At 45.8% G+C, this 15751-nt stretch overlaps 1 protein-coding gene across 1 annotated transcript; it reads left to right on the top strand.

The window, feature by feature from the left end:
- The first annotated feature begins 7899 nt into the window (after positions 1 to 7899).
- On the top strand, positions 7900 to 15751 carry LOC136653709 (vomeronasal type-2 receptor 26-like). The gene is made up of 4 exons (XM_066630592.1): positions 7900 to 8709; positions 11878 to 12105; positions 13441 to 13567; positions 14850 to 15751. The coding sequence occupies exons 1-4, from the start codon at positions 7900 to 7902 to the stop codon at positions 15749 to 15751; spliced, it is 2067 nt and encodes a 688-aa protein (XP_066486689.1).

The following is a 15751-nucleotide window of genomic DNA, read 5'->3' as shown; positions in this document are numbered from 1 at the left end:
TCACTAAAGAGGCTATGCCATGTCTCCAAAACTATATGTGATAGGGCAAAACAGATGCCATTTTTGGAATAAGCACCCCAGATATACCCAGGAATTGGTGTAACATTTAAAGAAGCAAATGTGTTGGCCTGTGTAATCAATCTATTTTACACAGCTGTCTTCTGTGGAAAAGGCTGTGAAATGAGCCCATGCTCCTGTCTGAACAGATTCAACAATCTTTTCTTGTTAGTCCCAACCTAATCAACAGATGTGATGTGTAAAATAATGCTTCTGATTGGACGTCTAATGTATCCAATCCTTGCCAGTGCACTGCTTTTTGCTTTCTTCCTTCATGTGACTTGTTGTTCAAACGTTAAGCCATGTCCGACTCTTCATGACCCCCTGGACCACAACACGCCAGGCAAAAAATCAAAACTTTACCTATAGGCTAATGGGTTCTGAGCTGTCTGTGACAGATCAGGAGAGAGATCTTGGGGTGGTGGTGGACAGGTCGATGAAAGTGTTGATTCAATGTGCGGCAGCAATAAAGAAGGCCAATTCTATGCTTGGGATCATTAGGAACGGTATTGAGAACAAAACGGCTAATATTATAATGCTGTTGTACAAATCTATGGTAAGGCCACATCTGGAGTATTGTGTTCATTTCTGGTCGCCGCATCTCAAAAAAGACATAGCGTAAATGGAAAAGGTGCAAAAGAGAGCGACTAAGATGATTACCGGGCTGGGGCACCTTCCTTACGCGGAAAGGCTACGGCATTTGGGCCTCTTCAGCCTAGAAAAGAGGCGCCTGAGGGGGGACATGATTGAGACATACAAAATTATGCAGGGGATGGACAGAGTAGATAGAAAGATGCTCTTTACACTCTCACATAACACCAGAACCAGGGGACAACCACTAAAATTGAGTGTTGGGAGGGTTAGAAGAGACAAAAGAAAATATTTCTTTACTCAGCGTGTGGTTGGTCTGTGGAACTCCTTGCCACAGGATATGGTGATGGCGATTGGCCTGGGCGCCTTTAAAAGGGGATTGGACAAGTTTCTGGAGGAAAAATCCATTATGGGTTACAAGCCATGATGTGTATGTGCAACCTCCTGATTTTAGAAATGGGCTATGTCAGAATGCCAATGCAAGGGAGGGCACCAGGATGAGGTCCCTAGTTATCTGGTGTGCTCCGTGGGGCATTTGGTGTGCCGCTGTGAGATACAGGAAGCTGGACTAGATGGGCCTATGGCCTGATCCAGTGGGGCTGTTCTTATGTTCTTATATCTACCACTAACTTACAAAGTTTGTCCAAATTCATGTTCACTGCCTCCGTGACGCTATCTAACCATCTCACCCTCAGCCGTCCCCTTCTCCTTTTCTTTCCATTCTTCCCAGCATCAGGGTGTTTTCTAGAGAGTCCTCCCATCTCATGAGATGACCAAAGTATTTAAGTTTCAGCATTTGTTCTTCCAATGAATAGTCAGGGCTGATTTCATGTGGCTTAGTTGTGACATATTTGGGGGGGGGGGGAAAGTATCTAAGAATTTCCATTGGAATATTCTCTTTATCTCTTCAGTGAACTACTTCAGTAAAGGTGTCTGGTTACTTTTGAGTCTGAGATCCTTAAAGCCTAAAACCATAACAATAATCTAAACCAGAACATAAAAATAGCCCCGCTGGATCAGGCCATAGGCTCATCTAGCCCAGCTTCCTGTATCTCACGGTGGCCCACCTAATGGCTCAGGGAGCACAAAAGGCAACAAGAGACCTGCATCCTGGTGCCCTCCCTTGCATCTGGAGGTAGCACATTCAGGGAATATCTACAATTGTCTGTTATTTTAGAACTTTTTGCCTTGTCTGTCTCTTTTTTGATGGGAAATGCTGAATAGAAAACAGAAGTTTCCTTCTATAATAATAGTATTGAACTTTTCCATAGAACTGTAGAATAGTCAAAGTCCTACCCCTCCCCCCCTTTAAATTACCTCAGGGCCAAAACTGACCATGCTGCCCTTTGCTCCTGAGCCTACACCCTACTCAAAATACTCATTTGCATGTCAAATCCTTGCAGTGGTAGACCCAAAACTGTCTATCTGAGGAAGAAAATAACTCTCAGCTCTTTCCTGCTAGACATATAGGTATGTTGGTCTGAATGGATAGAAGGGAATTCCTGAAGAAAAAAGGCAGTGGACAAAGTATGGGAAATAGACCATGGTCAGTTGGAATTCAAAGAAAAATCAGAAATGAAGTCCCTGCTCTTAGAGGTATCACTCAGGTTTGCATCACCTGGTGTGAGCTCATTGAGTTACCCCCTTGATGGACCTCCTCCCATACCAGACCATACAGGTGCAGGGGCTCTGAATCCACCAGTCCCAGAGCTCCATCAGTCCCAGAATCCCATCTCCTCCCACCCTGCTCCCTTTCCATGCTCCACCTCGGTGCACATTCACATAGAACTTGGCTTCTTTATATATAACGGAAGAAAATCCTTGTCCAAGAAGGTGTCTGTGTACCTGAAATATGAAGTATCTAGATGTTGGGTTTTTTTTAACTTGGTGGCAATGTAGTATAAAAGACTCTTTTAACAAGGGTAGGACATGCATTTTAACAATTTTTATATGCAATTATTAACAAATTGGTAACTGATATGGAAGCTCAACCCTCCCCCCTACATCCAACTTAATTCACAGAGGGCTCTCGCCATGTAGTTAGGATACTTGGAAAGGACAGTGTTCTCCAATATAGGCAGAGGCCTCTGGGGCTGGCAAAAGGCTGTACACACCATGTCTTCAGATATTTTTAGATATTCTAATAAAACTGAATGAACAATGCCTGCCACTGTGTTTCCATGGATGCACGCCACAAAAACTGTATGCATGAAGATCACTTTGAACATTTTGATCTTATTACTACTTTCCACCCCAATATGGAGCAGCGAGAAGGAGCCACCACTTCAGACAAACATGTTTGCTTCATCCAGTCCTTCTACTGAAGGTGTCACAAGGAGAACAAAACAGAATCTATTCTCCACTCTGTAATTATCCCAACACTATAATCAGCTCACTTGGCCAAAATCCAGTGGTTTCCAAGAAGGGGCCAGGAAAATGTAAACATAGGACCAGTTTGAAATACCTATAAATACCCCCATGAACCATTAAAAATTAATATTAGGGGTTAAGAGGTGGGCAGGACTCTGTCTCTTTGAACCCCTTCCCACTTGCCGTGTATGTCAGGCTTCAAATCCTTGTCTCCCTTCTAGGATTCCAGGCTTGCTATTCTAACCCAGTTGAGATTAGGGTAAGGCAGATCCTAGTCTTTGAAGGTGTGCAGTGCCAAGGTCAGCTGCCACGCATACCACCATGCTCAAACCAGACCAACGCTAGCAATGATGCTGTAGATAGACACTGTAGATTCAAGCACTGGGGGAAATGTTTTTGATCAGCATGACGGAGTCTGTGCTGTTCCTCTTGCTGCTGCTGCTGCTCCCTCAAATGGTATATACTGGCAAGGTATATACTGCTAAGTGCACTGGAAATGATCCTGTGCACATTCCACAACAGTGGGACCAGCCAGGTGACTTTCTCATTGGGGGGATTGCATCTCACATCTATTACGTGTTACCCAAATGCCCTTTCAAGAAACACCCTTCTCAGGAATGGGTGAAGAATCTTCTACTGTAAGTAACTCTCCTTCCTCTCTCGTCCTGGAGTTCACTTTTTGATTTTAGTTCCACGCTTCTTATAGTTGTGGGGATGTGGACTATTTGATTGCTTTGAAAGAAGAGGGACTATTTAAGGGAAATAAATCAGTGAATGAAATGACTGATTGAATTCTAATTAATGAAATACGGAGAACCACATTAATAGCCCTGTCCTTTCCTCTTGATACACTGGCATACCATGAGGTCTATCATCAAAGCAGCCGCTCCAACAGACTGTGTCACACTCCTGATATAGGGCCAGAAGAAGGCACCAGCAGAGAAGAAACCACCTGCAGAAGGCTGGAATCTGGGGCAGATCAGGGGTGGGATGGGGTGAATCTCAGCAGTGCTGGCATCCACCATAACTGGAACACCTATCCCAACCTAGGTCTGGGACCAACAGGCTTCTTAGAACTATCCCAACTACAGATCTGGTATAGCCTATACCTACAGCACAATCCAAAACACATTTTCTCCATAGTAAGTGTATACAGGATTGTGCTGTTCCTGCAGAGTCAATATATATATTGACTGTTTATTGTTCTGTTTAAGAAACTGTCCTAATTTGCATATATCCAATATATGTCCTTTCTGTCTTGAACAGGGGTGTCAAACATAAGGCCCGGGGGCTGGATGCAGCCCGCTGAAGCTTTTTATCTGGCCCTCAGACTCTCATCTGCTGAGCAGTGCTATGGTGTAACTGCTGAAAGGGCAGCCAACGTGAAAATCAGACTCTCTCATATCTTGAAATATGATCAAGATTTGTGTATTTTCTGTTGTTTGCAGTTAATGAGTTCCTAAGTAAGAAAAAAGTGCTTATTTTTTTTTTATTATGACCTGTTTAATGACATCAATTCCTGCCTAATAACATCACTTCCAACCCTCAGCAGGCATCATGAATGCTATTCGGCCCTCGGTTTGACACCCCTGGTCTAGAAGTATACTTTTTTTTTTTTACCATGCATGATAGGTAATATATATGGATCAGGATTAACATAACTGCACTATGTCTACCCTAAAGCTCACCCTCCAGAATGTTTAATCCCATTCTGCATACGTCAGTGCTTCCCAAACTCCTACAAGGGAGTTGGGACCACTGTGAGTTGTTGTGGGGGAGGGGGGAAGCAACAACGTGATCCCCAGGGTCGGGCTGCTGCTGGGGATGGGAAGGAGTTTTTCTATATACTTGCCGTCAGCGCTGCAGTTCTGGGGGGCAGGGGGTGTGTGCGGGAAGCCTTCCGCAGGGCTCCCCATGCCTGCAAAAGTGTTTAAAAAAATTAAAAGCGGCACTTCTGATTTTCAAGACAAAACTGGAAGTTCCCTTCTTTTCTTTTTCTTCTTTTTTTACACTTTTGAAGGCATGGGAAGCCCTGAGGAGCGCTCCCTGCACCCCCTGGACCCCCCAGGACTGCAGCGCTGGCTGCAAGTAAGTAGAAAACCCCCATCCCGTCTCTGCCAGCAGTACAATCCTGGGGAATGTGTTGCTGCCTTCCTCCCTTCCTGCCAGGGGCATTGGCCAGTGCTTCCCAGGCTGGCAGGTCGTGACTCCCAAACAACTGGTGTAGACGACTTTGCAATTGGTTTATGTTTTGATATATTTTAGACATGATTTGTAATGGAGATGGTTTTGTTCCTGACTTTAGAAATGACTTTGAGGTATGCAAATATGTGGGAACAGTTATCAGCAAACGATCGTCATGAGCTTGTTTCTGGTGGAACTCGACCATGACTCACTATGCTGGATTGCCCATTTGCCTTATAGCAAGTCAGTTGAATCCTTAAGTCCAGAGCGGACAGTTAGTGATTTCAAGCACCATGAATTTCTCCTTGTACAACTGCAACTGTACACTTGTCTTTGCAGTGTGGTGACAAAGCTCTACCAACATACCCTAGCCTTGGCGTTTGCTGTAGATGAGACCAATGAGAACCCTGAGATCTTGCCCAATGTCACTCTTGGGTTCCACATCTGTGACAGCTACTCTGATGCAAGGATGACCTACCGAGCCACTCTGGACCTTCTCTTCAAATCACAGAAGACTGTCCCCAACTACAAATGTGGGATCCTCAAAAATGTAGTGGGAACCATTGGGGGACTTGATTCTGATATCTCCTCATATATGGCAGACATCTTGAGTATTTACAAGATTCCACAGGTGAGATCTATGCAGGGTGGAGGGATATTTTGCCTAATCTCACATATATTTCGCTATTCTCATCTTGAAAACTATGTGGCTCAGAATGAGAGGGAGGATTTTGTGTGTGTGTGATATTGGAATTGATAGATGGGTTGATATTATCTACATGTCAGTAGCGAGTAAGCACATTAATGCATGAAATGTGATGGTGGACAGATCTAACAAGGTGTGTGTCAAGGGGAATCCCGATCCCTGCAGCGCCACTCATGCAAGTGGCCAGTCAATGGGGCTTTTACTCCATTGGATGCTGCAAATAGGGGAGGTATGACATGGCCGTCTAGCACTGTCTGAGCCTTGCACAGCAGCCAGTCTTAATATTCGGAGAGACGACCGGTACAATTTTCCAGTGCAGGGCAGGGCAGGGCACTCTTTCAGCACATGGCTGGTTCCCTGCTTACCTTATTCTAATTCAGCAGGCTCTTTTCTTGGGGTCTGCACACAATTGGAATTCAACCCATGGATTACGGCTCTGTAAGGGGCAGAGGCAGTTGGGCCACACAGGCCCCCTCAAGCTGGGAAGCCTTTAAGATGCTCTCTGTTAACCAGGCCTGGAGCTACTCCACCTATTGCTTATCCTGGCAAGCCAATGAGGAGTGGAAACTGGGTTCCTCACCTGTTTTTGTTGAGCTCCACGTGCACACCAAATGCCCGACTCCAGCCTTCGTGCCTGCACTAACCTACCATACTGGGGGTGGGGTTGGGGAGTCAGCCTAGTGCTTGACCACCATCCACCCACAAGGGGAAAGAAGGCCTTGTTGGCCTCACTGCAGAAACAGGTCTGCAAGAAACAAGTCAGCCCTTCATCAGACAAGTGGACTTCACTTATCTCTTCTGTGCCTTCCAACTATGATTGTATTGAGGTCATGACCATGGACTTGCACTGCATCTTTAAAATAGAGTACAAGATATGCAGTGCTCTTTTTGTAAAGAAAAAGGTGCAGCTGGCTGGCTGTCCGTCCTCGGCATCGGTGCATGTGCCCCACGCCCTCCACCGGCTTGGAAGCTGCGCGGGGAAGCAGAGCATGGGGGGAGGGGAGGCGGGCTGGGCTCAGTTGAGAGCTTGGAGAAGGGGGCAGGAGGGGGTCGTTGTGCAGTCAGGCAGGGGCCAGGTGCCCGCCCATCCTGCACCCCCCAGCACCCATCCAGCGAATGCATCTGTTTTGCTCCCCCCTCCTGGAATGCCTCCAAAGGGGAGGGGCCCCTGCAAAAAGGTGCCGGAACTCCATCCCCCCGCGTTCCATTAGAAAAAAAGCCCTGAAAATACGTTGATCATGTCCAAGACAGTTTTATGTGACTGTTTTTGATGGCTTGGAAAATGCAACTGCATTTGTTAATTCTGGGTAAGGAGCCAGCAGTAGCATGGCTAGAGCGGGTACGAAGCACTAAGTTTTTCAGGGAGCGCACAGCAGCGGGCAAGCGGCCCCTCCCCTTAGAACCCATTCCAGGCAGGGGGAGCAAAACAAAAGTGAATGCCTCCATTTTGCTTCCCTGTCTGGAATGGCTCTGAAGGGGAAGAAGAGCGGCCACTTGCATGCTGTGGTGAGGCTCTCTGCTTTGCACTGAGTTCATCACGGGTTCATCATGAAAAATTCATCACAGGTTACAAGTCATAGTAGGTATGTGGAAGCTCTTGGTCTTAGAGGCAAGCTGCCCTGACTGCCAGATGCAGGGGAGGGCACCAGGACGCAGGTTGTGTCTGTGGTCTTGTGTGCTCCCTCAGGCATTTGGTGGACCACTGTGAGATATAGGAAGCTGGACTAGATGGGCCTTTGGCTGATCCAGCGGGGTTCTTATGCACCCCTTCTAACTATGCCACTGGTTGCTAGGGTGGTTCCTATTCACAACATTGGGAGTAAAAAAATGCATGCATAACAATCATACTGTTAAAAAAAAAAAAAAAAGGAAGAGAACCTTTAATATCCCATTCCTTCCCTAAAGGAAATGCCTTTTTTTCTTCAAAGTTTTCATATGGCTCATTTCAAACAGCAACAAATGATAAATCCAACATCCCTTCCTTTTACCGTATGGTCCCCAGCGAAGCCCTTCAGTACTGGGGAATTGTCCAGTTACTTCTGCATTTCGGTTGGAAATGGGTTGGACTCATTGCCATAAACAATGAAGCTGGGGACAACTTCTTGCAAGTCTTGGAACCCATTTTCTCCCAGAGGGGGATCTGTACAGCGTTCACGCAGAGAGCTAAAAACAGAGTTCCTAATCTAAACGTAGAGGCATTCTTCAAAGAGATGTGGAGAAATGTGCCGGTTTTCATGAAGAGCAACGCCAATGCCATTGTTATCTATGGGGAAATCTCAACCATCATTTGGCTAACATGTACTTTATGGTTGACCGCAACAGCTCTACCTGACTATGAAATCCCTGCTGGGAAAGTGTGGATTACAACAGCCCAAATTGATTTCACAAGCAACACCTATTACAGGATGTTCAATATACAACCATTCTGTGATGGTATGTTCCATGGTGCTCTTTCCTTCGCAATTCATTCAAGTGAGCATCAGGGCTTCACTGAATTTCTTCATGATCTAGACCCCTTGCAGGCAAAAGGAGATGGTTTTATCAGGAATTTCTGGGAGCAGGCATTCAGCTGCTCATTTCCAAAGCTGGACTCACCAACAAAGAGTAGAGAACCCTGTACCGGAGAGGAAGAGCTGGAGACCATCCCTGCACCGTCATTTGAAATGGACATGACCGGTCAGAGCTACAGTATCTATAATGCTGTCCATGCTGTGGCACATGCCTTGCATCTCATGTATTCATCTAGACTCAGGCACAGACCAAGAGGGGCTCTTAGTACACTAAATATAGAGCCTTGGCAGGTAATTACTGCTCACTAGCAAGCCACTAGCCTAAGAACCATATCATTTTGTGCTGCCCATATGTCAATATGCCATGGCACCGCAACCCACCTCGTGCTTAGTGGTGGGTCGTGACACAGTGCTCAGATCTGACCCCAAAAGTCTCACCTTGAGTCCCTGGAGGCTGCTTCTTGTAATGGAACTGCACAAGATCCCTCGAGGAGACAGGTGTGGTGTCAACAGTGGCCCCTTGCTCTGGCAGGCAAGCACGGGGTTAACATCAGGACCTTAGATTGCAGTGGGTGTGCTGCACAGCTGCGGCCACTAGAGGCAGCCAGGTCATTAAGGGATAAAACCAACACTTGATGAAGGGAGAGTTTGATGGGCAGGAGGAAGGAAACTGAACTGATGGATTAGTGGACTGAGGAACTAATGGACTACTGGACCTTCTGATGGACTAACTGTGAACAGTTGGGTGAATGGACTTCTGAGGATTGCTGGCTGCTGGAGATTGGTGTGTGGCTGCTACTTCCAAGACCTACTGAGCACCAAGGTGTTGCTATGGTGGCTGGAGATGCTACTGGCAGGAGACGGGAGGAAGGAGGACCTCTGCAGGTTGAATAGGCGAGCTACCCTGGCAGTGGGGTCCAGCAGTGCAGAACTGGGGCCATTGTTGGGGAACACATGGGAGCTAATTAGCTTAAGGTGGGCATAGGTTCTCTAAGCAAAACTTGGACTGGGAATCTAGCAAAACAGTTCTAGGCTGTGCTGTCCTGCTGTGGGCCTACATTGGCCTCTGCAGGCCTCAGAATGCCTCCAGGACGCAACAAGAAGTTGCAGAAACAAACCAGAAGTAAATAGGAAGTAGCTTCCGCAAACTGGAAATAGCAGCCTGTCACATGCGGGTGGCATTCCGAGGTTCACAAAAGCTGGTGTGACCTGGAAACAGCCTCCAGGGACTCCGGATTTGAGCACTGGGTTGTGACCGCACCACAATCCAGTTATTGCGTTGTGACTCACAGTTTGGGAAACACTTCAGTATGCCATTGTCTCCCAAATCTGCATTAAGAATATGGGCAGCCGTGTCTTGTCTTGTTTATCTTCCCATATTCTTTTGCTTCCTAGTCAGAGAATGGCGAAGCAAACACCACAGTCTTATCACAACATTGATAATTAAAATCATGGATTATTTTTTGAAGTTATTCTAATCTTTAATCTGTGCTCTGATCAGTCAATCAAATTATACTGATCAATAACTTACTACACTCTTTTCCTAGGTGGAAGCTCGGGTAGGTACAGTTCATTTTCAAGTGTAAAAGAACCACGGTTCAATCACATACATGTTTAGCCTGAAGTAGACCCCACTGTGTTCAATGGGACACACAGCCCAATCTTATTGGGCTGCCCTGCTGCACTGTGCCAGAGTGCTGAGTCACCGGAATTGGTGCCAGAGCATCCTCCCTCATGGTGACAGACTATCAAATCTGTCACCAAGGGTTGGGCAGCAGGGAAGGGGGGACTGGGCCAGGGTGGATGGGGGAGGGTGGAATGGGGATTAGGGCTAAGGGAAATGGGCAACAGGACTAGGGAAAGGACAGACAGGTACTGGGAAGGGGGAGGGCCAGGCAAGCCTCCTTCCTAAACCTACTCCCCTGATCTGGGCCCACAAGGACTTGTGCCAGCAATTTCACTGGCACAGATCTGAGTAGGCCTGATCTGGGAGTCAGAGGTTATCCCTAGGTAACATCTTACTCAGAGGAGACCTCCAGGACTGCTCCACCCCATCAGGATGCATCTCAAGCCATTTTGGCCCAGCTGCATCAGAGGGGGAAGAAGGAAAGGAATGTGCCCAACTCTATCTTCTACCATTGTCACGGATGCTGCTGCATTCACAGAACATGTGCTGTGTCCAATGTTTGGGGGATGGTGATCAACGGGTGGTGATCTATTATCATGTATTATTATTATTATTATTTATTCTATTTATACCGTACCTTTCTCCCCGAAGGGCACCCAAGGTGGTTGACAACAAATTAAAAATACATATACAATAAATATATTGTATATTTTCCATGAAATATAGTCTGCTCAGACCTACACCAGCTATTTTGCTGGCATACATCCAAGTAGAGCAAAGGGGTGGAACAGCCTCAGAAAGAGGAGATAGGATCAGGCACATGTCAGTGCCACTGAGATCCAGCCCATCCCTCTCTTGCCCTGCCCCCTGATCTGCCTCAAAACGCCCCTGCCCCATCCCCCACCCCAGCGTGCCTCCAAGACCAACATACAGGCACCAATGGAAGCTTTGGTGGTTGCTGCTGAGCGCACGGCTGCCCATGTGTGTAAATATCCCAGCAGTGCATGTCAGTGGCTGAGATTTCATGCTGCCAGAAAGCCCCCTGTGCTCCCAGAGCACAAGTTCTTGCAGTGCATGGTGACCACAGGATTGAGCCTTTACGTCCAGATAGGTGTGTATAGAACTGCAGCCTTATATTCCTAATGTAGCCCTGTTCAAGAGAGAAACAATTTAAATTCCATCTAGCGAATTAATGTAAAAAAAAAAAAAACCTTAATGGGAAAGAGAGCGACTAAGATGATTGCTGGGCTGGGGCACTTTCCTTATGAGGAAAGGCTACAGTGTTTGGGCCTCTTCAGCCTAGAAAAGTGGCGCCTGAGGGAGAATATGACTGAGACATACAAAATTATGCAGGGGATGGACAGAGTGGATAGAGAGATGCTCTTTACACTCTCACATAACACCAGAACCAGGGGACATCCACTAAAATTGAGTGTTGGGAGGGTTAGGACAGACGAAAGAAAATATTTCTTTACTCAGCATGTGGTTGGTCTGTGGAACTTCTTGCCACAGGATGTGGTGATGGCGTCTGGCCTGGACGCCTTTAAAAGGGGATTGGACAAGTTTCTGGAGGAAAAATCCATTACAGATTACAAGCCATGATGTGTGTGTGCAACCTCCTGATTTTAGAAATGGGCTATGTCAGATGCAAGGGAAGGCACCAGGATGCAGGTCTCTTGTTATCTGGTGTGCTCCATGGGGCATTTGGTGGGCCGCTGTGAGATACAGGAAACTGGACTAGATGGGTCTATGGCCTGATCCAGTGGGGCTGTTCTTATGTTCTTATCATCACATTTTATAGGCCCATTGATTCTCTTTATCTTTCCACCCAGCTCCACTCACTTCTTCGGAGGTTCTCATTCAACAACAGTTGTGGAGATGAAATTAAGTTCAACGAACATGGAGAATTAGCAGCTGGATCTGATATTACTAACTTGATCACTTTTGAAAATGATTCGTATGTCCGAGTCAAAGTGGGGAGGGTGGATCCTCTGGCTCCTTCCGGGAAAGAGTTCACCATCAATAAGGACAGAATCAAGTGGCATGAAGAATTGACTCGGGTAGGAATACCTTGGCACTGTTGATTACATTATAATGAATCATACATCCTAATCCTAAATGATTCTTATGACTCTGGAGCTAGCATTCTGGCAGTTTAAAGTTCTTCACAACTATAAGAAAAGGCAATACGCTGAATTGCAAATTAGTCTTCATGCAGGTAAGTCAGTGCTGGGTGTCTGACAGGGGCAGGATGGGCGGGCTCTGTGCTCACCCGTTGAGAGGTGGAAAAAGAGTGGGGGAGGTGTGTAACCGGGCCAGGGATGATGATGTCATGGGGGCGAAAGTGGATGCGCTAGTACATGCCATACCCTATCCCCTTTCCTGGGCAGATCTGACAAAATGTATCCACTTGAATTTGTGCCAGGGATTAACTCGCACAGGTCTGAATAGACCTGTTACCATGACTTGGGCTTCCCCCGTGGCAAGGGAACAGATGTCCCCTTATCTCCAGCCTGAAAAATTCCCCTGCAGGATACAGCACAAACCACACTGGTACGGAAGCATCCATGTGAGGGAATTTTGTTAAGATTGAACTGTGAAGGATTATGCAGAGTGTGGGTGCTTGTGTAAATGACTGGCCTTCATCATGGAGTCATCGACTATCAGAGAATCAAATGAAGTTTAGAGTGGACTTCATAAACTACATCTCTGACTACCAAAGGCTGGTGGCTCAGAGAGAAAATATATTCTTGCCATTGTACCATTTTTGAACTCTGTTTTTACTGTAATTAGGTGGACCATTGACCTGTCAATGAAAGAAAATTGTAATCGTCCTCCATTATTTATTTATTAGATTTATATTCCGCCTTTCTCCCTGAAGAACACCCAAGGCAGCCCTTCATTAGGAATATAAGGAGAACCCTACAGAATCAGGCCAAGGGCCTATCTCATCCACCTTCCTTTTTCTCACAGTGGTCATTTATGAACAAGTTGAAAAGCACCAGTCTCAAGACACTGCTTTTCACCTCTGTGAAAATTGTTCATTGACACCCACTCTCTGTTTCCTGTCTTCAACCAGTTCCTGATTCATAAGAGGACCTGCCATCTTATTCCCTGGCTGTTGAGTTTTCTCAGGAGCCTTTGGTGAGGGACTATATTAAACACCTTGTGATAGCTGTGATATATAATAGCTCCCTCAGCAAATTGTTCTATATACTCTTAAATTTGCATTTATGTTGACCACAATATGTATTTTGCACTGAATGTGCCATGTGTGAGATCGCAGGTGCTTTTATTTAGTGTCATGATCACTCATTCTAACCAGCAGAGCATTGATGTAACAAAATTCCTGGAAAGGGTCCTCAGTGTTAAAATATCCCTTTGTTTAAGGACAGGTGCCTCCCTTATCTGTCTGTAATGACCAATGCCAACCTGGCTACAGCAGGAAAAGGAAGGAGGGTGAGAAATTTTGCTGCTATGACTGTGCTCTTTGTGCAGAAGGAATGATTGCAGATCAAGAAGGTAAGAGATGTACTGTTAAGAAATCTAGGTCTCATTATGTCAGTCTTTAATAAATCTTTATTCAGAAGTATGTGCCATTGTAGTCAATGGGGTTTCCTGTTAAGTGTGTGTAAGATTGGAACTTCAGATCATTAGAAGCACCAGTGATCTTGGAAGAAGCAGAGTGAATGATTTTGAACATAAAGAATAAGAAATATCCTGGTGAAGAATAAGAAATTATCCTCCGCAGAATTCCAGAAAATCTTTCCAGCCTAATCCTATGGAACTATGGATGCATCAACTTTGCAAAGGGCACAATCCTTACCAAGTCTATTCAGAAGTAAGTCCCATTTTGTTCAGTGGGGCTTACTCGCAGGAAAGTGTGGTTAGGATTGCAGCCAAAGACACATGCATAGAATGCACCAAAAGCTATGGTGGAAACATCCATATCTCTTTCTATGATAAATTGACCAGTTTGGTTGTTTGGGGGGAACCTGTGAATACAACGGATGAGGATTTCAATAGGCACTTGATAAGGTTCCCCATGACATACTGGTGGACAAGCTGATGGGCTATGTCAGGCTGTTTAATGGCCAACAAACCACACTCTGAGTGTGTCAAAAGTTCATTGTTGTCTTGGAGGGAAGTGAGGAGTGGAGTGTCTCAGGGCTCTGTCCCAGGCCTGATGTAGTTCAAGATTTCTGTGGAGGGAGTACTTCTCAAACTGGAAGTGTACACCAAACTCAAAGGGAAATCAAAGTAATCTGGGAAGGAATAAGAAAATTTTAAAGACGGGCTACTCATGAACTCAAGAGGGACAGAACTGGGTAGTTCTCCTCAGCGCAATCAGATTGTTGGGCAAAAGGGTGAGATGCTTCACCATAATCCTATTCTGAGGCAAAAGGGCGAGAAGCCTCATCAAAACCCTATTTTGAGGGGGAAAGAAAAATCACCACTATGAATTTCATTCTCTCATTTGACTGCATGAACAAATCGCATTCCACTGGCACCTTCACAATATTCTTTCTTTGTTTAAGTTTTTGAAATGTGAATTACAGGCTTATCTTGTTAATAACAAAACCACACATTCCATGAACTGCAGGTGCCATTTAATTGGTTTAGGGAGCTTGGGTTTTAGGGGGTGACTAAAGGACAAGGCACTCATATCATACCCGTCTTTGTCAAACGCTGATATCCTGGTCAACTGAAACAGATTGAGAAAGCAGCATGAGGGAGAGCTTAAATCCCTCAAAACTTTAGTAAATTATTGTAAATTTAAAGTAGGAATGTGTTCCTCTTTCAGACATGAATTTCTGTATTCACTGCCCAGAAGACCAATATGCAAATCAAGATCATGATCAATGCATTCCCAAGATGCCAAATTTTCTCTCTTTCCAAGAACCTTTGGGCATCACACTAACTGCCTTGACTCTGTTCTTTACTGCAATCACTGCTCTGGTGCTTGGAGTCTTCATTAAACAACGGGACACTCCCATTGTCAAAGCCAACAACCGCAGCCTCACCTACCTTCTCCTCATCTCTCTCCTCCTTTGCTTTCTCTGCTCTTTGCTCTTCATTGGAGAGCCTAATAAGGTGAGCTGCCTCCTCCGACAAACAGCTTTTGGCATCATCTTCTCCATGGCCATTTCTTCTGTTTTGTCCAAAACCATCACAGTGGTTGTGGCTTTCATGGCCTCCAAGCCAGGAAACATTTTCCGGAAGTGGGTGGGAACAAGGTTGGCACATGTTATTGTCTTGTCCTGCTCCTTTATTCAGGTCAACATTTGTGCTCTTTGGCTGGTCACTTCTCCCCCATTTCCAGATTTGGACATGTTCTCAGTGTCTGAAAAAATCTCTGTGATATGTAATGAAGGATCAGTCACCATGTTTTACTCTGTTCTGGGCTACATGGGTTTTCTGGCCTCGGTCAGCTTCACTGTTGCTTTCCTAGCCAGGAAGTTGCCAGACAGTTTCAATGAAGCCAAGTTCATCACCTTCAGCATGCTGGTCTTTTGCAGTGTGTGGCTGTCCTTTGTGCCAACCTACCTGAGTACAAGAGGGGAAGCCATGGTGGCTGTGGAGATCTTCTCCATCTTGGCCTCCAGTGCTGGGCTCCTGGGCTGCATCTTTTCTCCCAAATGCTATATCATTATATTGAGACCTGAGTTGAACAAAAGGGAGCAGCTAATGAGAAAAAAGTGTTAA

This window comes from Tiliqua scincoides, chromosome 5, assembly GCF_035046505.1.
Source record: "Tiliqua scincoides isolate rTilSci1 chromosome 5, rTilSci1.hap2, whole genome shotgun sequence".
In the NCBI taxonomy this organism is placed as follows: Eukaryota; Metazoa; Chordata; class Lepidosauria; order Squamata; family Scincidae; genus Tiliqua; species Tiliqua scincoides.
This window is presented reverse-complemented; position numbering and strand designations above follow the sequence as displayed.